At 39.8% G+C, this 24,395-nt stretch overlaps 1 protein-coding gene across 2 annotated transcripts in view; it reads left to right on the top strand.

Moving 5' to 3' along the window:
* LOC134794852 (prothoracicostatic peptide-like) overlaps positions 1-14,342 on the top strand; it is a 28,870-nt gene extending 14,528 nt beyond the window's left edge. The window contains exons 5-6 of one of the 2 annotated variants that reach the window (XM_063766651.1): positions 7,840-7,923; positions 13,884-14,342. In XM_063766651.1, coding sequence (XP_063622721.1) covers positions 7,840-7,923; positions 13,884-13,912 — 113 coding nt within the window. In that variant the 3' untranslated portion in view covers positions 13,913-14,342. The remainder of the gene's footprint in view (positions 1-7,839; positions 7,924-13,883) is intronic. The other variant, XM_063766652.1, reaches the window with a different exon arrangement.
* Positions 14,343-24,395: the final 10,053 nt, after the last annotated feature.

Below are 24,395 nucleotides of genomic sequence, written 5' to 3' on the forward strand. Positions count from 1 at the left end.
TATACCTCCATTTTTAGTTTTTTGGCATGTCACTAGTTGGTCACTAGACTGAGGCCTTTTCTTTTATGTATTTTTAGATGTTAGAAAAAAAACATTTTAGGGGTAGATATCTTAAACTGTAATCAAGCAAACATCTCGAAGACGATTTCCTGGATAATTTTAACAGCCGGATGGTAGGGCAGCTATTTCGGTCACGAATGAGATTTGTTTCAGTGGTCTAATAGTTGCTCGTAAGCGGAAGAGCCGAGGATCTCGATCCAGATTTTAATTTATTTCTGTAACTAACCTCGTGATCTGTTATAAGTAACTTTTTCTACCGCCGCCGCACCGCTTGCTTGCTGTAGGCAGGGCTTTTACTCTCTCACCCTAGAAACTAAATTGGTCGCGTACTGTACGTTGTAAGAGGAACATTTATTTAAAGAATCGGCAACGTGCATGTAATACCCCTGGATTTACAGGCGGCCACAGGCTACGGTGACCGCTTACCGTCAAGCTGACCATATCCTTGTTTACCAAAGATGTGGTATAAAAAATGGAGCTTTCAACTCGCCTGCACTGAGCAAGCATTTGGAATGTGACCCCTGATTCGATTTCCCGCGGGTCCGGCCGCTGCGGGATATTTAACGTCTAAAACGTACACGTCATTTGGGGGCAGTTTAAGGCGCCCGGGAGGCATTTGAACTTTACTAATAGATGTCATTTTGAAATTAATCGCACCTTATATTTGCCCCACAACGCATATCATATCCATAACTGTTCCAGAACTAAAAATTAAAATCAGAATCGGGCTTCAAGTATACTCGTACCTAGTATCAAGTATGGATCTCATTATTTTTGAAGTGGTAGCTTCATCTACACTTGATTTTTTGAGAATACCATCACGTTTTATCAAAAGTTGTGGAAAATCGAGAAGTGGGTCAAAAACTCGCAGACAAACATGCAGACATCAGGAAAATAAAAATAAATAAAGAGCTATAATTAAGTAATATCCTTCTCAAAACTATACTATCCAGGATTTCACACTTTTACATGAATACAACGCATGATCAATCAAGATTAAGCCCTACAGGCTCCCATTAATTCCACTGGCGTTGTTCGGCAAACTTTTTAAGCAGATTAACATGAAACCATAACTTGCTGCAGCTCGCTGGAACAGAGCGTTTCATTTGCCGTTATTTAGTAACACGGAAAGTGTGATATATTCTATTTTGTGCATGGCAACTGGCCGGTTGTCACTATTACCGCGAAAAATAATGTCAGCTGTCATAAGAAGGACTAGGATTAAAAGTAAGCATTTCCCTACGTTTTGTTTTATTTGAAAACTTATTATTGGCGACGAGATGGCGTTAATTGGAAGTATAGAACATTTTAATCAAGAAAAAGACTTTACAGAGTATAGCGAAAGGATGGAACAGTTTTTTATCGTGAACTGCATTGAAGACGACATGAAGGTCCCAATGCTGATAACGTTGATCGGACCAGAGACTTATAATGTACTAAAAAACCTCGTTTCACCGGAGAAACCATCACAGAAAACTTATAAAGAGTTAATCGAAGCCCTAACTAAACATTATGTGGTAACTAAATCAGCTATAGCTGGTCGATACGAGTTCTACATGTGCAAGCAAAAAGAAGGCCAAAGTGTAAACGAATTTGTAGTAGAGATAAAAGGAAAAGCGGCTTTATGCAAGTTCGGTACTTTCTTAGATGAGGCACTACGGGACAGGTTGGTTTGCGGATTGATGAAAGAGCATCTAGTAAAAAAGTTGTTAACAGTGGGGGATGGCTTGTCGTTCGCGGAGGCTGTAAAAATTGCGTCAGCTTATGAGAGTGCAGAAAAAGAGACAAGAAACATTCAACCAGTAGGGACTGTGTCAGCAATCAAGAAGCCAGCCCTAGGGCAGAGTCGCACACCAGTGAAAGTAAATGTACATCCTCCGATGAAAAATAGAGGCAACATGCAGGGAAATGATAACAGAAAACAACACTCAAAAGAAGGAAATCCTCAATATGCCAGAGAATGTAGCCGTTGTGGGGGCAGTCATACTGCGGATAGATGCTTTAAGAAGACTTGGACTTGCTACAATTGCCAAAGACAAGGGCATATTGCTACTAAGTGTCATTTCCGGCCGGCAGGGGAAACAAATGTACTGAGACAGCTGGAGGAGCAGGACAATGCGGAACAGGACCAGGATGGCGAAGAAGTCATTCTAGGAAGCATTCAAAACATTGACAGTGGAGATGAAGAAGAAGTGGCGTGGTTACCCTTGTGACTAGGAAATCGACTCTGTCTTAAGATGCAAGTGGATACAGGTGCATGTAAATCAGTAATACATTGTAAAGACTTTAAGAAGTATTTTGGCGATAGTGATTTGAGAAAATGTACTACTAAATTAAAATCGGTATCAAGTGAGCCATTGAAGGTTTTAGGAGCTGTGAAGTTATGGGTAAAGAATATAAAAAAAGAATTATATTTAATAGTGCTTGAATGTGAAAAATATTTTGAGCCATTAGTTGGTAGAAACTGGTTAAGAATTATTTTTCCTAAATGGCAGAGGGTTTTTGAGATTAAAGTGCTTGAATCTGAAGGTATGAATAAGAAAAAACTAATTCAAGACATTAAATACAAATATGGAAAAGTTTTTGAGAAAGATAGATCCTCCCATATTTTGAAATTGAAAGCGAGTCTAAAACTTAAGCATGGAGCAGAACCTATCTTTCACAAAGCTTACACTATACCTTATTCAAAGAAAATGGAAGTAGAAAAAGAATTATTAAGTTTAGAAAAGGCAGGTATCATAGAAAAGGTTAGGCATAGTAAATGGGCTAGTCCAATTGTAGTAGCACAAAAAGCTGACAAGAAAATACGTGTTTGTGTTGATTATAAAGTGACACTAAATCAAGTCCTGGATAGTGAACATTATCCTCTTCCAATACCCGAGGACATTTTTACTGAGTTGTCTGGGGGTACTGTTTTCTGTGTTTTGGACTTATCGGGGGCATATCAACAGTTATTATTAGAAGAGACTTCTCGCGAATACATGACTATTAACACCCATTTAGGCTTGTTCCGACCAACCAGGTTACAATTCGGGGTTTCAAGTGGACCCTCCGTGTTTCAGTGTGCTATGGACCAAATTTTGGAAGGATTAGGGAATGTAAAGTGTTTTATTGATGATATTGTGGTAAAGGGAAAGAGTCTTTCGGATTGTTATCAGAATTTAGAAAAAGTGTTGAAACGTTTACTGTGCTACAATGTTAGAATCAATTTAGAGAAGTGTCAGTTTTTCTCCAATGAAATTAAATTTCTTGGCCATATTATTAGCAAAGATGGGGTTAAACCATTACCAGAGAAAGTGGAGGCTATCTTGAAAGCACCAGAACCCAAAACAGTCACTCAAGTGCAAGCTTATCTTGGTCTATTAAATTACTATGGGAAATTTTTACCCAGGTTATCAGAATGCTTGACGCCTATATATAATTTATTAAAAAGTGACACTCCGTTTAAGTGGACAGAGAGTTGCCAAAGAGCTTTTGAAAATAGTAAAAAATTATTATTAGAAAATCAGTTAATAGTCCATTATGATTGTAATAAAGAATTATTTCTGACATCAGATGCTAGTCAATATGGTCTTGGTGCGGTACTTAGTCATAAAATTGATGGGGAACCAATTAGTTTTGCATCCGGTACCTTAAATAGTGCACAAAAAAATTATTCACAAGTAGAAAAGGAAGCGTTGGCCATAATTTTTGCTGTTAAAAAATTTCATAAGTTTTTGTATGGCCGTAAGTTTGTTCTGGTAACAGATCACCAACCCTTGAAATTCATTTTTGATCCTCTAAAGAGGATACCAGTAACTGCTAATGCTAGGCTGCAGAGGTGGGCTCTTTTACTCTCGGGTTATAGTTATGAAATTAAGTATAGAAAGGGCACCTTACTGGCTAATGCTGATGCTTTATCACGCTTACCCTTACCCGAAGTAGCAGTGAAAACTGAAGAAATAAGCTATTTGAATTTTTCTGAAGATTCACCTTTAAACTATAAAGAGATTGCATTCTGTACTAAAACTGATCCAATACTGAGTAAAGTTTGTGAATATGTGAATTCTGGGTGGCCCGAAAGGGTAAGTGAGGACGCAATAAAACCTTATTTTATAAAGAGAGCAGAGTTGTGTGTAGAGCAAAAATGTTTACTATGGGGTAGTAGAGTAATAATTCCATTAAAATTAAGGTCAAAAGTACTAAATAATTTTCATGAATCACACCAAGGGGTGGTACAGTCTAAAATGTTTATGAGAGAATTCTGTTGGTGGCCGAACATGGGTCAGGATATAGAAAATTTAATTTTGCGTTGTGACATCTGCCAATCTTCCAGAAGTTTTACTAATGCATGCTCACTAAGTTCATGGAAGGCTACAGAGAAAAATTTTGAAAGGGTTCATATTGATTTTTTTTATGTAAAATCGACTACCTATTTATTGATTGTGGATTCTAGATCTAAGTGGCTAGATGTACATATTATGCAGGGTACCACAGCTCCACAGGTTATTGAAAAATTATGTGAGACGTTTGCTTTTATAGGGATACCAGCCCAATTAGTTAGTGATAATGGCCCACCTTTTAACTCTAGGGAATTTCTAAGTTTTTTAAAAGCTAATGGATGTGAAGCACTCAAGACTCCTCCGTACCATCCTCAATCCAATGGATTAGCGGAAAGGACCGTTAGTACTGTTAAACAATTCTTAAATAGATTAGAAAACCTTAATCCTAAATTATCTAAGGAAGTACGTTTGCAGAACTTCCTTTTTACTTACAGGAACGCACCTAATGCAACTGGAATGTCACCTAATGAGATTTTATTTAAACAAAAACCTAGAACCAGATTTGATTTAATGAAGCCACATAATATAATTTCAAGAAAATCTCATAAAGAAAACAGAGAGCAAGTATTAAGTAACTTTAAGGTTGGGGATAGAGTATGGTGCAAGGAGTTGAGTAAAGGAAAGGGTTGGGTCAAAGGATTTGTTTTAAAGAAATTGAGTGCTGTTAGGTATTTAGTTAATGTTGAGGGTATTCATAAGTATTACCATGTGTCCTCCCTGAGGCCTTGTTTTAGCCCAAAAGTAGAATACGAATCAGACATACATGTTGAAAAGGAAACTAGACCTGAAACTTTAAGTGATGAGCCATCAGGTCAGCCTTGTATCGAGGAGAATTTTGAAAATAGAGCAGCACCTCTAGATTTTGACTATAATGGTGAAAACGCTAGAAGTGCAATGCCAGAGTGTAGTCCAGCTGCTAGAGAAGAGGAAGAGGGAAGGGACGTTAATGTGGAGGTTACAGCTAGCCCAACGTTAAGAAGGTCAGCTAGACCGCGAAGAGCGCCGGATAGGCTAAATTTGTAATTAAGTTTCATTTAAAAATTATTTTATAATTAAATTTAGTTAAACTTTTAAAAAAGGGGACGAATGTGATATATTCTATTTTGTGCATGGCAACTGGCCGGTTGTCACTATTACCGCGAAAAATAATGTCAGCTGTCATAAGAAGGACTAGGATTAAAAGTAAGCATTTCCCTACGTTTTGTTTTATTTGAAAACTTATTAGAAAGATCATAGGGTTGCCTACAATCCCGACTATTTTAATATTAATAATATGCGAATCTCTCTGTCTAATTCTTCACGCTGAACCAATTTAGATGAATTATAGTATCAAGATAATTTGAGGCCCGGTAGGACATAGGATAGTTTTATCAATTATTATCATCATTCCACGCAGACGAAGTAGTTAGCAGAAGCTATTACAACATAATATACAAACTTTAAGTCATTCGCTGTGTGCATGACAGTGGCACCTTCCTAGTAGCTCTGACACACATTATATTTGGAAAATAGTGTACAATTTTGAGCCCACAAAAGTACGTACTCTTTTTACCACATCGAGCGCCATTATAGCTGTCAAGGTTCGTATCCTACCGACTGCGCCATTTAAGTATCTAGTAACTAAACTAACTAGTAACCATTTTAGTGGATTTTTTTCGTTAGCCTACTTAGTGTGGGTAATTAATCGAATGAGTTACTGAGATATACAGCCAGCAAGACTTTTAAACAACTACTTTATGAACAAAAAAAGGTATTTCTCAATTATACTACATTTAGGGAAATATGCACCCCTACCCTACGCTGAGTTCGGAGCTACGAATGGTGGTATAATCTGGAATGAGGCGCAATGAGCGAGACTCGACGGCCTAATACTGCTGTTTATATTACTCCCGACAGTAGCAAGAGCAAGCCAGCGGCTATTCAGAAAGCTTACGGGCCGTTTTCCTATTGTACATATACTAGTATGGGCTTTATGCAATATAGTTACATTCGCTAGGTTATATGCCACACTAGATAATTGACAGCTGAAAATGTGTAGAAATAAATGAAATTACTTATAAGAAAAAAAACAATAATCACTTTTACTACTCGAGTTTTAAGCAGATTGGAAAATTTCTAAAAGACAAGCCTATTTTTTTGTACTTATTTCACATACATTAATACATATAGGTACTCGTATAATTTCTAATTATTACAACATAATATTCCCTTTTATTATCTGTACGAGAATACAATTACCTTAATTTACATTCGACAAGATTAATGCCTAGACTGATTGTGTTTTCAGAAAGCATTTTGTACAAGTGTACGTTCAAAATATTTACACACCTACATTTTATTTTAAAGCTATACATTAGGACGAGTGTTTATAAGTGAGCAACAACATAATAGGTTCAGTATGAATATCAGAAGCTAAATTTTAATAAATTACAGTATTATTACTAGTCTAAGTATATGTCTTATAACTATGCAAAGTTCCCTACTTTACTGTAGTCTATTTCACACTGTTTGAGTACAGTTTCATACAGTTATACCCTTAATAAAAAGTGAAATATGTTATAAATTTAATGGTATCCAAATGACTGACGTCACTGTACCCAATCTATGTGAATTAGACTATGAAAAATGGATTTGTCTTTTTTCAACTTTGGAACATTTATTTCTATCCCTGCTTAATGTAAAAGTAGTCTTACATAATACATACAAACTTTAAACTGTACTTTTTCCCTCCGTACCGAATAAACCAATACTTACTTTGAGAATTACTAAGTTCGATTCAGCAACGTTTTGAGTTTGTTCGAGTTTATTTCGGCTGCTCCGTTTCAAATAATCCTCTCCATAGAATTGTATTAATCTTCTTATTGTTTAATCCTAAGTCTACTCTATATTCGGCTCCTATTGAAACTTGACGGATGCTGCAAATAGCTACGTACAACGAAAAAGGGTCGAGGAATTTAAACTTTAGATCGGTATATTAAAACTAAAAGTAAGAGTTATAAAACATTTAAGTTCAACTATATAGATGACGCTAGTAAATTTGTAGTTTCGAGTTTTTATTTACTTAACTACTGGCATCTGAGCAAACTGTAATGAATTTGTGCTACTTAGTTCCTTTCAGGCCATGACTATTAGATATTTAAAAAAATACTGGATAAGGTAAAGTGTTTCCAAGTAGATTTATTTGCCAGGCGCCAATTGAGCATACTTGGGGTAAAATTTAATAAATCATGAGTTATTAATCACACGTAGCATATGTAGGTACCTAATGTGCTAGTTCGTAAAACCGTAACCTAACGCTTTCTAATGATGAATTGTAGATGTAGGGTTTTTGAAACGAATAGCTATATTTAAATTGCATAAGCGAGGTATTTTTTTAATTAACGTAGGTTTTAGGTACTTACTTTTTTGTGTAAGGTATACGTAAACAAATTGAGAATGACTTGTGATGTGGTGACAGGGGCGTATTACTGGAAGCGAGAGCCCGGCTGGACGAACCTAAGGGGCATGTGGGGCAAGCGCTCCGTCGACGATGACGACCATGGTAACGCTCCGAGGACGAGGGACCGTGGTAGCACTGTTGGTTGGCCGACCACTTTATAATAATCCATAAATTTTCCAACAAATCATAATGTGTTGATTTCATAAAGAGAGTTTCAGGATTCACGTAATTGAATTCAGAATAAATATGTGTAAATTTGCATCTAGTAACCAGAGGCCGGAATTTTCGTGGTATTTTTGTGATTGTCATAGTGACTTCTAAACAATATGATAGATATTGTAAAATGGCGTTTAAAATGCAAAAAACAATTATTTACCTCTCTACCGTAAAAACCTAGGTATTTGACTTTTGTTAGTGATACAATACAGTTCTTTTATTTATTATAATAACCAACCAGCAGTGCTACCAAGGGTAAAAGCACGAAGATAGTTTGAAGACGCTTCTAGATCGACGGCACTTGTGGCATCCGTGTACTATATAGAGTAGTTACTAGTAGTGCTTGTAGTCTTCTTCTTCACTCCGCTCTTGCTGTGCTCTTCTGTTTCAGTGTCTTCACGGACTTTCAGTGTTAGAGATGTAAGTTTTCAGGAACTTGTCATCGTTTAATTAACTCTCATTTGTGCGTTGTTGACGTTGTTAAGTCAGATTGCGTCGACCGTCACAAAGCCAGATAGGCAGATAGTGTTACACTAAGCTAACTCTGCATCGCATTTCGCAGTGACAATGTGTGGTAATGTCATCATTAATGTTAAATTCCTATGAATATATGACATTTATAACAACACTCTCTCACTTTGTTCAATTCAAGTCGGTGCATAGTTAGCTTATCTAAGTTTTGATTCGAAAATGAATATTGTACGTAGAGTCACGTGATTAGATTTCTAGTACACTTTGTACTTATCTCATTACAGTTAAACGGATCATTCTACTTTTTCATAACCATTAATCTATTGCTAGAAAAAAGTATGATAGATATTGAATTCGTGTATAAAAATGGTATTCCCAAATTGTACCTGAACCAAATAATAGGAATTTGTTGATCAAAATTCATATATTAATATTGATTAATGTAAAAAAATGGTAACGCAGTGGTAAATGCCTTGTTTTCAAACAAATCAGGAGACAATCAAGGACTACTGAGTTACGGGATTAACAGTATTTACAGTGGCTACTTATTGAACAAAGCTTGATAGCTTGATAGCTCGGTCGGAAAGACAGAGGTTTAACTGGGCTTATAATCCATCAGGACAATGAAACAGAAAATGAAAGTAATGGTCAAGTATTCTAAAATATGCATTTTACGAAAAAGTATCAAAAACGTTTGTACAACGAAAAGTAGAATATCCCAACACAATATCAATGCAACTAGGGATCTCTTATAATTGTCATCGCAACAAAGTAGGTACGAAGTGGCGCAGAAATCTAATTGCCCGGCAGTATGTTAAATTCGTGCAAATGAGAGTTAAAATTGTAAATAGCACACTGTATTTTTGTGTAAGTATTGCACATGCACAGTGCACACTGCACATGCACAGTGCACACCGCACATGCACAGTGCACACTGCACATGCACCACATCAATTGTAAATATCACGCTTTAACTAACCACTTAAGTAGCACTTAGTATTACGATCACAAGAAAAGCTACGAATTTTTAGAAAATTTTAATTTTTACTTATGTTAGATGATAGGTACGAGTACACTCCATCGCAACCCCAGTTATATTTTACTGTAGATTCAGACATTTCTTAACAGAATCATTAGCTGTAACACGACAGTAAAGCCATAATGTTAGAATGTTTTTTCTATTACCTATCAAACGAGCAAGCTAACAGCAGTCAAAATTATATGACGAGTTGAAACAAAATTTTATTTTGTTTAGAATAATTTTATTACTTAGTGCGTCCCATTCTTCGAGCAACACCGGCTTCCGACACATCGGAAGGGAGGGGCCCAAGCGATATCTCACCGTACAAATCTTTCTGCCATTTTTCGCGGGGGGAAAGGTGCACACAGTCGCACTTCTCACACACTTACATACAAAATCCAATCTGACGACACAAATACATAGAAAATGACACACGTCAAAGACAAATCTTGCAAACCTCGATCTCTTTTTGTGTACGGACGAGTGACAAGTGTCACAACACGCACACTAACACATTTTCGTTGAAGTATGTTATTGTATTCTGAGAGATGAGAAGTCGGATTTGTCGCTCGACCGATCCGCAATTTGTACTGAGCGAGCAAAATCGATAAATCCAACAATTACATGAGACTAAAATATAATAATTGTGTTTGAATGTAATTAAACGTATGATATGTAAAAAAAAATATTACATGTGAAATGTAACACTTTCTTTTTGTAAATTTGATGTCCTCGACCTCTTTTTATAACAAAAAACCGAGCAAACAGGCATTTTTGTGCAGCAGTGTTCACGCGCGCGTCTGGACTCGGTCTAGTGAAAAATCCAAGTGCAACTAGTTTTATTACCCGCGCTAGATTAGATTGACGCGCTAATCTTGTACCTCGGCAGAGGGGAAATAGTGCGAATGCCGCCTCCCTTCCGTGTTGCTCGAAGGTCCCATTCCATATTTTTGACAGAGTATAAATGAAATCACGAAGAGAATGAACGCTATAATGTCTAATTACCACGACCGTGACGATCCGAGGAGACGCTGACGGATGACAGCGACACTTGATACCTACTGCCAGAATGTCCCTTAAATATTTTGGTAGACAAGAAAATGTAGCCATTTTAAATGTGCTAAATGTATACTCGAGTTTTTATCTAAATATTATTATAACGAATTTGAAAAGTTCTTAACTTTAAACGTAAATTACTCTTAAAATCTGCACAAATAGCACACAAGCTTATTATTTTATTATATTTATTTCGTTGTTATATTTATACCTTTTGTTATTAATAATAACAAAAAAAAAACATTAAAACTAACTATGAACTAAACATTTAAAAATTAAAATAAAACTACTTTCTTCAAAATTTAACTAATACTTATAATATTATATAAAAACCAAAACATGCTAATAAAATGGATGATTTTTCTTTTATTACTGCATTTATACCTATTGATATATTGTTGAAAACTGTATTTTATTTAAATAATGTCAACGCGAATGTCATTTTCAATTCCATGATATGGATCTCGCGGCATAAGTATATAGATGAAAACACGTATATCTTTGATGTCGATTTTAAGTTAAATCTCCCAACTTAATAACAAGAAACAATGTAAATATTTCGACTCCTAAGCCCGGACAGACCGCAGCCACAGAAACTCACATCCGCAAGACAACTCGTCAAATTAAAACTTGCTGGAATTAATATCGCTAATGAAGCCCCGGGCGGGGCTTAAAAATTCCCGGCAAACAGAATTACCGCAACTTGCCTGCTCAGTGCTCAGTTGCTCACGGCTCAGCCTACTAGCACAACTTTGTACCTACTTATAGCTCCGCACCGAGCAACAGCCAATTCAACCAGTTTACAACCTGTTTTCATTTAACGTGTTAGTGACATATTTTTCCAGTTATATTTGGGATGTTACATAATGCAATGTTCTTTATTTTATATGTAACAAGGGTGACGAGCTGACGAGATATTATCATAAGATTCTACTCAATGTGTTTTATTAATTAATTTAATTATTTAATTAAATGTATAAAATAAAACACAGGGTCAATGTCTACAAGAAAAAAAATCATCAACAATGCACATGAACGATTAATTTAAAGTCACTTTAAGAGACGCCGTTTTAAACTTGATGTGAAAATATTATTTCACATATTATTACTACTATTTACAGTTATAGCGGCAGTGGAACTGCAACACATACCTCCTGTGCGAACAATTGTCTAACAGTGGTAACAGTATTCACTGTGGGAAATGAAGATAAACAACTATTCAGACTTTATTAATAGTTTTGAAAGAATTACCTAGGTAATAAACATAAAAAAACTTCGCAAATATTACTAACTTACGCTCGCAAAATTTGCGAAACATATTTGAGTTCCTGAATAAATGATAAAATTATTTTTTGATCTAATGTCCAAAACAAGTTATTTGTTTAAATAGTAATTAGTTGTAATATAATAAAAGTAGAGTGATAATCAGACGGCATGGGGAGATTAGATTGTCGAATTAGGGGTTTTTTTTTAAATTGAAGTAATTAAAAAGCAATTAATATCTGACGGATCCGGGAACGAATTTATTGCTCGTTAAGGCTCCTCCGTAAGGCGCACACCGTGTCACCGATTGAGAGATTGTCCAAGCGGGAAACTGTGAGGAAACCTCACGCACAATCAATCCTTTCTTTACAATAATGGCACCTACACATATTTTTTTAGTTGAGTTTGTTTTTTAAGTACACACTTAGTTTTTCCTTTCACGTCGTATCTTTCGTCATAAATATTATAACATATACTTACCGCAATGTAAATACGTAAGTGTCATGTACATTTTGTTCCAAATTTAGCTAAAGTTTTCTAACCTTGCTTTCTTTAAACAGATGTTTTTGGTAAATAAAAACCCACTAGGTGTGTTTTGTTATACTTATGTATGTAGAGTACGGAATAATTAGGCATAAATTAACAACAAAGCAAGATTTCAAACACATCACAAGTAAGCAAACAAATCTGCGAACCTATCACGTCTAAGTTACATTTGAATAGTGTTTGTTGCTACAACGTGATATTGGATTGAAATCGTTGTGGTATGTAATGACATGTGTGTTGATACAATAATCTTCATCGTTACTAAATATTGGAGGTTGCATACCTACTGTCAATCCTAATTACTACAAAGTTATTAATTGTGGAAGAGGTGTAACGTCTGAGAAAAGATCGTGCACAGTTAGCATAAGTTTAACAGCCTAACTAAATAGCATCATACATAAAATATTAAATACATTTGATATATGGTAGCAGAAATGATACCACGGATATATTTTCAGAGTGAGTACCGTAAAACCACCCAACTATAATTCAGTACTACAACTATGCTCCACAAGTTCAACACGTAATTAAGTATCAATACCAGCCTTATTTTTAATTTAGTCTGGGTTTTTTCTTACTTTTGTGAAAATGTGTTGACTTGGAACTGCGATATTTAAATAATATTTACACCTGAACGAAATATTCGAATTCGTTTTGGGCCATAGTAGAGAGCTTTTGGACAATAGTTGGTATGGTAATATAAAACAATGTCTCAACCGGGCTTAGAAAGTAAAATAATCTATGCAAGTTTGTAAATATAAATAGGTATTAGATTATGTGTCACCATCGTACAATTCATGTCTGAATGTTCACGATCATTGCACAGCACGCCTTGTATGTTACTATATCCACTGTTACCTACTTCAGTAGTTACATGTTAATTGTGCAACACAAATTCAGATAAGATTTTATCATTTCAACGAAACGTAGGCTCTTTAAACTCTCCTAATACAAATAAGTGAAAGTTGCGAGGTATTAGACTACTTTTTCACAAGTAACGCAAGGGAATTTTCAAAGTTTTGGGATGACACCTTTGTCATTCCTTAATTAAGATGTGAAAAGTTGAGCAATATATTATAGTTGTGACGTTAGCTGAATTATTTGGTGCTGAACGGCGTCATTTGATTTGCGGTAACTGGTTTATCAAATTTAATGTTAACTCTTGACAATCTAATTACTCCAAAATGTACGACAGCGTGCAACGACACATCACCCTATTTATCCGACAATTACACCTGTGGTATATTATATTGTTCTACTACTGAAACATAACCATGACAACTTAAGGCGGAGTAAATTGTTTTCCACTTTTCATAAAGCACCTATGTCAAGTCCATTCCAAACGTCTGAGATTTCGTCTAATTGCCGCGACCTTTTTGTATATTTAAATGTAGTCCTGGTAATTAGACCGCAGATATATTTGAAAATGACTAGGTATTTGTAAACTTCTGTATTATTTCCGTTATTAATTATTTTTTATTTTTTCCAGAGAGCAGCGCGACGAGAGACGAGGCCTAGACGAGTTCCACTAATGTAACAAATACAACGTCATATCCGTACGGTACAACATCTGTGTCTAACTACCTGTATATACGTTCCGGTTTTCCGGGTACACGTGACATTGTATCCGGAAAACCATTCTAAATTATTTGCATATAATCTGCGGCCAACTCGCTTTACTTCCAACCAGTAAAGGGACTTGGCTTTCAGTTCCTTTTACATATTGATATTTAATATAACGTACAAATATAGCTCTCCAGGACGTCACCTTCTAGCGTAAGAGTTATATAGCGTAAGGTATAAGTTTATTTTGATCTCTGAGGGGGTGTAACTGAGGTTAGCATAGTTAGTTAATGAACTAATTGATTGTATTTTATTAGAAGTTGATGTAAATTATAATATAACTGCCGCGCTGCGGCGTTTGTCCAATAAAAGTTCATTCGGAAGCTTTGTTCGTTTCATTTCCTATGAAGATTTCGACTATCATATGAAGGCCGCCAAAATCAATTTTCTACAGTTATGTAGGTGTGGTGTGCTGACGTGTCCAAAATGCGCTCGAATATTTAGCAGGAAGATACGGGAGGCAAGCCACCTAAAGGCGCACCGGAGAGTGGAACAGCTACACTTTATAAGGTTAATTAAAAATGCCTACTCCAGAGCACACATTCGGTCGCTGCGGTGGCAGAAATTGATCAGGAGAAACATTATCGCATCATCCCATGAAGGAAAATCGGCCAAGGTGACGAATAATGTGACTATCGTTGAGCGTTAACGTCAAATCGCATCTGTAATTTCAATACAATTTTCGTTTCTTAGTGTTAAACCATAAGAGACATAGCTCCATTTGGAGAAGATTCTAAGGAATAACGGAACGACAAAACTATAATCATAGTTTTGGGGAAACTACCATTTATTAGTATGTAATTGTGTAAAAATGCACCAACCAGTTTTTGCTTTAGTGCACTGGTACTGGGCCAAAAACTTGGTTGCACCCACGTGTCTAAATTTTACAATTATTCCTAGAATAACCCATAAATATTGCCACACTTAAAATATAACTTTTCTTATGGGTTTTCTTACATTGCTAAAAATAAATACCTACTAGTATGTTGAGAATGTCACTATGAATGTCGTGCCAATACATATGTGCAAATTGCGGCAGGTTTCAAAAAAGTGTGATAATTTCATAGAAAATTAAGTACCTAAAGATGTACAGGTGCGAAAGTCGCATGTGACTATGCTATACCAAATTAATGTACCTGCAACGAGAGCGGAATACCTAAATACCATTAGAGAATCGTAAATTTGAGCAGACGTGTTAAGTACTTACATTTGAAACACAGTTGCTAGATCTAGTACGTGCATTCATTTACAGAAATTCTATGCACAAATCACGTACAAAAATAGTTACCTTCAGATAACAGGTTCATATGAATCTATAAATTTTCCCACTAAGAATAACAACCGTAAATAACATTGGAAAACTAGTTTCAATTTCAAATTTATTAGATTTAGACTTCATTTATTTGCAATAAACATTGTGAGTGTTACTTAGGTACTACAGTTAAGTATGTGTTAAAATGCTTATGACCGTATTTCATAATTATATTTTTACGCGCTTCGTTGTGCAAGACAGTAGGTATCGCAGTTGACGGCAAAGTTGAATGGGTGCCAATGCGACTCGAAAGTGGCGGGAAATATTATATGATAGCCAGATTAAATTCTGCAATTTTTCCGATTAAAATTTGGTAAATGTATAGCATTCATAACCCAAATTAAGTGATTGTTTGACAACTCAACGAATGTTATAATTATTTTAAGTAGAAGGACTGCTGAAATAGTTATCTGGTTTTCAAAAATATTAAAACACTAAGTCATAAAATTGTAATAGAAGAAACGCATATATATAAAATCCGACATATGCATCATCTAAAACAAATAAGCCAGCACAACGACTCAAACATAAGGACAAGAAAACACAAACAAAGCATATTTCCATCCTCTGAAACCGCCATCATAATCTCTAAGCCGCTTTCTATATTGATTCATTGAACAGCCATTGACAGCCTCATCGTGAGTGAGGCAAATCGAGCGTGATCACGGAAATTTGTGGATCGGCGCGGCGTGACGGCTGTCAGGCGTGAGGCGTACGGCGTGAGGTGTGAGGTGTGAGGCGTGAGGTGGGAGTGAGGCTTCAGGTGCGCCGGGATTTGAGCAAGCAGTCAATTATTTAATGAAAATATGACTTAAGTATTGGCAATGATAGATCATGTAAGGTGTTTAATTGCAAGATGAGTATACGTAAGTATTTTCAGACAGATCTTATCGAACACTGTTTTTTTTATTTATGATACTATCTGAATATAACCTAACTAATGCCCGATAACTTTGCTCATTCTTCTAATGCAATAAATAGAGATCGTAGAGCACGTCGCTCCCGCAAGATTTAAAGATATATGGGAACGGATTTAAAGTAATAGAGAAATAGTGTGAACTTTGATTTATGTTTCTGAATGTCGTTTGTCATTGTCTAAAATGACTGAATCAATACCCTAGGTTGCAAAAACTTGGTTCTAAAATGCAGCATGTTTGAAAAATATTTCACTCAACTAGTTTCTGCCCTCGACATCGTCTGCGTACAATTATGTATTACGTAGATTAAGAATATCGTATATAATAATATAAGCACTGGTCAATACGGAATAAATTAGTCTTAAGTCTACCAGCCATCGGTACCTTTTATAAACACTGACGCTAACCCTAACACGATATTCTTTACAATGTGTTCTCAGTTGCTAAAATGTTTGCACAACACGTGCAGCTAAGATACCATGCTGTGCTGAGTAAGCTCTCTTAGGTTTAGTATGTGTACCGAATGAGCCTCATTCCGATTAGTAAAACTGCACTGGCTAGGCCAAAGTTCAGTACGTAGGCTATTATATAATCTGTGACGTAGGTCACTGAACTTCTACATTAAAGTTGTCCCAAAAACACTCGTCCATCCTGATAACGTGGATGTCCCATACACGCCTCTGTTGAAATCTTTGCACTTGGCCCTTAAACTCGTGATGTGTCATTAATCATATATTTTATGTTACAAAATGTGTTTTAAACTTTTGAAAACTTGTTTAAAAAGATTAGACCGGTACATGAATATAAGGGGACAAGTCATATATATAGCAACTTTATATAGTTAACTATATCGTCACCGTCACACATATTGCAAAGATGTAAGTCCCATGGCATCCATGGTCATATAAGAGCTTTGCTTAGTACAGTTGCGCTCCCTATATGCATATTTATGATGGTCACGGTCACGTAACACCAGTTTTCCGAAAAGCCGGCTCCTTGGAAGTTGGAAGTTACGCAACTAAAACTGCCCCGAGTGGGAGTGGATTCCAACTTTTAGTGTGGCATCTTAATTTGATTTTGATTATGTAGGTACCTACATATTATATTGATGATTTTTGTGATAAATAGTACATTACTACAAAAACAAATTAATTTGCCGGTCGAGGTATGTAACTTGGTCATCTCAAAAAAAAGCGTGGAAATATACGAGTACAACCAAAAACCAATAAATAACCTAAAAATTCAATGTACAGAGCAACCCGTGCAAACATTCTTTGCATCCTTTAAGCTTGACTAAGGTTTGTCTACCTTTTATAATATTAGTAGGGTTGGTGGGAGTAGTATGTAGCTCGCTCGCACCAATATACAGGGCGAAATCGGGGTCGTGATTCAAACCTATTGTACTTAACTCGGTAAATTAACGCGATGTTAGGTATAAAGTTATTTTTTAAATAATTGCTGCCATTCATTAATTAATCAACAATTTAAGTATCCCAGTTAAAAACGCAAATTATGGTCTCCTTACAATTCATGTTAAAATCTATGTAATAAACAACTGATTAGATGAGTAAGAAATGTCAACCGTCACTGTTATGGCAAAGTCAAAACTTTAAAATAAATAAAATCATTCCAAGATTGTACATTGAGTTCATTAATTCTGGCAATTCTAAAGATAATTAAGCAGAAAAATGCCCGCGGCATACCTATCCGTTTTCAAATGTTGAGCAGTCTGACATGGTAATGTTTTATTACCAAGCACGTCGTGCTACCATTGCTCGGGATTTATTTCACCAACGTTATCCATTGATATGTTGAGACAAGTGGTGCCTGAATTACCGCGAGAAGTGCCGGAACATTACCTGCATAGCTTACACTATCAACACGATGGTGCTCCTGCTCATTTTAAACACAGTGCGCAATTACCTCGATGAACAGTTCCCGGGAAGTTGGATTGGCCGCGGCGGCGGCGGACTCGTGGCATGGCCTCCTCGTAGTCCCGACCTGACGCCCTTGGATTTTTTTTTCTGGGGCGGAATCAAAAGATTTCTGTACCATTGAAGAGCTTTGTCAGCGAGTTATTCGAGCATTTGAAAGTGTGAAAATGAATCACTTTGCTCTCGGCAGATTAAAAGATAACATAAGACTACGAGCCGAATTGTGTCGACAGCAAAACGGATCATACTTTGAGCAGCTCCTGAAGTATGTTTAAGTTGTGATCGTATTTGTTAAAAGTTTTGTGGAGTTTCCGTCCCAGTGATTGTAAATAATTTTAATAAAGTCTTTAAATTAATTTTAAACTTTTCAATTGCTTTTACACTGAATGTAAAACCGAAGATAAGTGTTATCAGATAATTATCGTAAGTTACCACTACTTTCTTTACTAGATGTTTGCCTTGTCAAGTCTGTAGGGTGACCATGACTCTTAATCAGAAATTATTTTGTATTTTATTTTTGTATGTGCGAAAAAGATACAAATTAATGCACTCTAATCTACAGTGTTGTGTTCCTAATTCAGTGGCAAGTCTTATTTTTCTTTCTTGCTACACGACCCCGATTTCACCCTGTATTATGTATCATATCAAGGTCAAATTTTTAAGTATGAATGTAGCTCCGAGTGTACCTTGCTGTTACAACTTCCGAGGTTCCAAGTCTACAACAAACTATTAATACAGTAAACCATACATAATCATATTGTTTCAAGCTGCTGGAAATAGAGCGGAGTGTGCTCAAGCCATAAAAAGGTCAAATACGGCGTTCACTGAATAAGAGATTTCCTTTGGTAGAATCAATCTTTGTGTTCCTAAAATGTATTGTATTGTATTGTATTGTAGTTCGGGCGATTTTCCGCAACTCGACGTCTTGCGCCTATTTTGCGTGATAGGGGGTGGACTAGTCTTGCCAGCCCAGCTCCTCGAGGAATCCTATCAGACCTTTGATGTTGAGTAGGACCTCGGGGAGGTCACTCGGGGATCCGAGATGTTTTGCCCTGTATGGGGCCAATCCGCTGCATTCCAACACCACGTGAGAGGCTGTTTCTTCTTCCTCCATGCATCCACGGCATAGGGGACTGTCTGTGACACCTGTTATAAAAAGATGTTTGTTAAAAAGTCCATGACCTGTTATGACACTGGTTACCATACTCAGTCGAACCTTTCCTAGTTGAAGGAGCGCCCTTGTGAGCTTACCGTTCATGCTCGGCATGGCTTGCTTGGCCTGTCTGCATCCAGTTTGGTTTAGCCAGTGTTCTGTGTGTAGTTTCCCTGTACGTGCCAGCAGCATTGAGCGTACCTTACTAAACGGTATCGGGAGGATCGGTTCCGGGCCAATCGCCCCCGCACCCGATCCTTGTCTGGCGAGCTCGTCCGCGGCGTCGTTACCTCGGGATCCACTGTGTCCTTTGATCCATTGTAAGGTGATCTTATTGTTCTGACATACCTCCATTAGTCGTTCGTGGCATTCGTGTATAAGTTTGGATGTGACTATATGGCTTTTTAGGGCCATTAAGACTGCTCTACTGTCGGAGAGTATGCGGATGGAGGATCCTACTACCTTCCTTGCAGTGATGGCAGCCGCCGCGTTAATGATGCCCATGCACTCAGCCTGGAATACCGAGTTATGGGCTCCTAGCGGAGTGGTGATTGACATGTTCAGGTCTTCTGAAAAGGTTCCAGAGCCTGATCCGCTGTCTGTTTTGGACCCATCAGTGAAGATTCTCAGCTCCCGGGGATTGAGTCCTTCGTAGTTGTCGTCCTCAAATAATTGTATTTTGTACCTTTTGTCAAAGATGGCTTGTTTGTGAATTCAATCCGTGCCCGCCATGAGCACTGGAAATTCGCTGTATACTTTTTCCAGGCATGCTGTGTGAAGAGCTCCTGTGGTGTTAGACCATATATTGAGGGTTCGTAACCTTACCGCTGAGAGACTGGCCTCTTGTTGTATGTGTAGGTGCAGCGGTGAAAGGTTTAGCATGACCTCCATGGCTGCAGTCGGAGTGGACCTCGTGCAGCCAGTGGTGGCCGAGCATGCGAGCCTCTGGAGTCTTTGTAGCTTGTCTCGTACGTTGCCTAGGTTTGTTCTTGGCCACCAAACCAGAGCACCGTAACAGAGTAGGGGGCGGATTATAGTCTTATAGAGCCAAAGGGTAATTTTCGGGTTGAGTCCCCACCTCCTACCAATCATCCTTCTGCACTGCCAGAAGACTACTCCCGCCTTGTCTATGCGTTTGTTGATGTGATTGTTCCAGTTGAGTTTACTGTCGAGCGTTAGCCCTAAGTACTTAACTTCATCGGTCAGCTGTAGCTCAGTCTGGAAAAGTGTTGGTCTGGTAAAGTTGCCAAGTGCCCTTTTATTGGTGAACATTACCATTTCTGTTTTGGTGGGGTTAACTGATAGGTCAAAATCTCTACACCAGCGTTCTACGATCCGAAGAGCTGCCTGGGTGAGGTCGCATACTGTACTGGCAAATTTACCCGATATTAATATTGCCAGATCATCAGCGTAGCCTATTGTGTAGAAGTGTTCCTCGTTCAGTTTGGTTATGAGGTTGTTGACTACTAGGTTCCACAACAGAGGTGACAGAACTCCCCCTTGAGGGCATCCTCGCACCGCCGCTACGGCCTGCGGTTCACCTACATACCTTATTGTCCTTTGATTTAGCATGTTCATGATCCACTTTACTAGTCCGGGTTCAGCGCCGTGGCTTTCCAAGGCGTTCCCTATACTGGAAAAGTGAGTCTTGTCAAAAGCGCCCTCTATGTCAATGAAAGTGCCGAGGCACATTTCTTTGCCGTGGATGGCCCTCTCAATGCGGCTTACAACCATGTGTAGAGCCGACTCCGTAGATTTACCTGAGCTGTACGCGTGCTGGTTGTTGTGCATCGGTATGTTCTTTAGCGCTCGGTCCCTCAGGTCCCTGTCGCACAGTTTTTCCAAGGTCTTCAGCAGGAATGATGTGAGACTGATGGGCCTAAAGGATTTGGCAGCTGTGTAGTCGTTCTTACCTGGTTTAGGTATGAATACCACATTTACATCTCTCCATCTCCTGGGCACGTACCCCCAGGCTAGGCAGGCTGCCATGATGTCGGTCAGGGTTTCCTGGATGAGTCCTAGACCCCACTGTAGGAGAGCGGGGAAGATCCCATCCGGACCAGCCGCCTTGAAGGGATGGAAGCTGTCTATGGCCCACCTGAGTTTCTCAGCGGTGACGACTCTGTGCACCATTTGCCAGTTGTTGTCCGTTGTACTGTATTCCTCGTCCTGCTGATCTGCATCGGCGAGACTTACGCATCCTGGAAAGTGAGTTACCAGGAGAAGGCGTTGGGTCTCTGCAGGGCTAGATGTGTATGTGCCATCGGGTTTACGCAGTGAGCCCAATTGTGATGTGGGCTTGTGCGCTAAGGTTTTCCTTACCCGGTTGGCGTGGTCAAGTGTTTCAATGCTGCTGCAGAAGTTCCTCCATGACAGGGATCTCCAGTACCGCAATCTCTTTTTGTACCTGGCCTTGGCTTCGTAGTAGTTATCCCAGTCCACCTCAGCCGTTGTGTTCATGGCCCTGTTGAAGAGTCTTCTGGTTTTCCCCCGGAGTCTCTCCAGTTCTGGGCCCCACCACTGGTGACCCTTTATGGCAGTCTTTGCCGGTGGTTTTAAGGGGCACGCCTTGTGGTAGCTGTCTACGAGGGTATCAGTTAAGATATTTACCTGCTGTTCTATCTGAGCCGGTTCCCGAAGGTCATCCCTCGGTGGAAGCCGGTCAAGGCTTTCCCCTAGGACCTTCCTAAAAGTGGCTCGGTCCGTTTTCCTGGGATTCCTCCGGGCGGTTGGTGTGTCTCTAGATGCTAGTAGATTGAAGCGAATCCATCTATGGTCTGAGCAGGAGGCCTCCTGGGAGACTTGCCATCCCATAATTAGTTCACTGACCTCCTCCGAAGCCAGAGTCAGGTCGATAATCGTCCTGCATCGTTTGTTTACAAATGTTGGTTCAGCGCCTATATTTAGAATGTTTAGATTAGTAGTCACAAGATATTCAACAAGTGTCTTACCTCTGTTGTTGCTGGTCTCCATTCCCCACAGTGGGTGGTGTGCGTTGGAGTCGGCCCCGATGATTATTGCGAGGCCTGATCTCTCGCAGTGGCTGACCAGTCGTTGTAGTTCGGCAGGCGGTGGCTCGTCCTCTCCGGGCATGTACGCCGAGGCGAGGACTAGGTCGCGACAGCCTGTTGGCAGTGGAACTTGTAGTTTAATCGCACACAGGTCTCTGGAACAGAATTCAGTGAGCGGTTGTGCAATAATATTGTTAGTAGTTAGGATACATGCCCTAGGGACGGCATGTACCGTGGAGTAGTAGAGCTTACCTTTCGTGTCGGACAGCCCGCGTATGTATCCATTGCCCGCCCATGGTTCTTGTAGGAGGGCAACAGCTGTTGGCAAACCTACCAGGCAGCGTCTGAGTTGGGCCGTAGCGGCCACGCTGTGCTGGAGGTTTGCTTGGATGACACTAGTTGGTGTCCATGTTGTCGGTGGTGGGGGCGGCATCTTGCATCTCCCCTCCCTCCTTGAACATGTCGGCCAACCCCGACACTATCCAAGCCGACAAGTCCTCACCCTCGGATGATGACCCGGCTGGTCCCTCACCAGTGCCAAGGAGCTCATCCTCCGAGAGTTCGGGTATCGTCGGCTTGGGTAGAGGCAGGGGGGCAACTTTCTCCCCGGAGACAGACTTGCTCTGCTCGGAGGTGCCCGCGGCCTGTTCGTTGGGGACCTGTACTCCCGTTACCCTTAGGGTGGAACCTTGCAGGGTGGGAGGCTGGTCCAGGTATTTGCCTCCGGGACCCCTGAACCTGAGGTAGACATTGCCCACCCCACAGTTCAGGGATCTCCCCCTCTCCATGAAGGCGGGGACGAGGTCTTCGGGGATTGTGAACTCGACAAACCACCCCTGGTCTTGCCGTAGTATTTGTATAATGGACCAAGACCCGACCTTGGCCCATTCGTTCTGGTACCTTAGTCCGTCAGCTGCCTGACGGACGTCTTCCCAGGACGAGTTATTAATGTTGGGTATTAGGAGCCCGCACTTAATTCTCCTTGCCATCTCCGACTGGCGAACCGCCTTAAGGGAGATGTCTGGCAGGGTTAGGGCCTGGACACATCGCTGAGACCAGGCGGCCGAGTATTCGTCTTCTGCGAAGACCCTCAGCTGCCCCTCAGCGAAGATGGGCTTGCCCTTGAATTTGGGTGGCCTGGCTCCTACGAGGTTTCTCCTCGCCTCCTCCACGATTGCTTGGTGCAACCCGCGGAGGATGGCGTTGGAGTGGTCAGCGGTGATCTTCCCCGACTTCGCGTCAGTAATGACGATCGTCAGGTCAGATGCCGCTGCTTGTGCGTACGACAACGGTTGGCTTGGGCTCACTAGTCGCTGCTTTTTGTTGTCTCCTTGCGGGGAGAAGGACTCATCTCGCATCCTTTTAGCAGCGGCTCGTGCGAGCTTACCAGGTCGTCGTTTGGAGGGATCTGCGGCCGAACCCGTAGGGCTGTCGCCCGACGTTCCAGCCTTAGGGGGTAGGGTGGAACCTTTTCCCTTCGGTGGAGGCCTGGCAGCAGCAACCTGCTTGTTCGGCGCCGGTTTGGGTGCCGGCTTCTGGGAAGCCTGCACACCCACACCGGTTGCAGAGTGTGTCGGTGTTGGTGTGTTGTCCAGTTGCTGCTCTCGCGCTAGACGAGCTGCACGCCTCTGGTTCTTGTTTTTCTTCTTCTTCTTAGCCACCCCACCTTGACATTTAACAGGGGGGGGTGGGTTAGAGGAAGAAGAATTCACAGGTCTGGCAGGGTGAGGCTTCCCAGCAGGGGGTCGCTTCTTGGACCTTCGGTCCACTACCTGCCAGTCCTGGAAGGGGTTTGGGCCGGTCTGCTCCCCAGATGAACTGGGTTGCGGACGGGCCGGGGTTTCGGTCTGACGCACTGTCACTGGAACAGCTTGTCTCGCCTGTGTAGCTTCACCATTAGCGATGGACGCTGCTGGATCAGCTTTGGGTTTTTCGTTAGACCTGGTATCCATAGTTCGTAACGATTAACTTCATCCTCATCGGCTCCCACCCTACAAGGGCCCACACCTTGGGAACGCTTACACACACATATAAAAGGTGCTTTCAGTCGT

Source organism: Cydia splendana, chromosome 11 (genome assembly GCF_910591565.1).
Source record: "Cydia splendana chromosome 11, ilCydSple1.2, whole genome shotgun sequence".
In the NCBI taxonomy this organism is placed as follows: Eukaryota; Metazoa; Arthropoda; class Insecta; order Lepidoptera; family Tortricidae; genus Cydia; species Cydia splendana.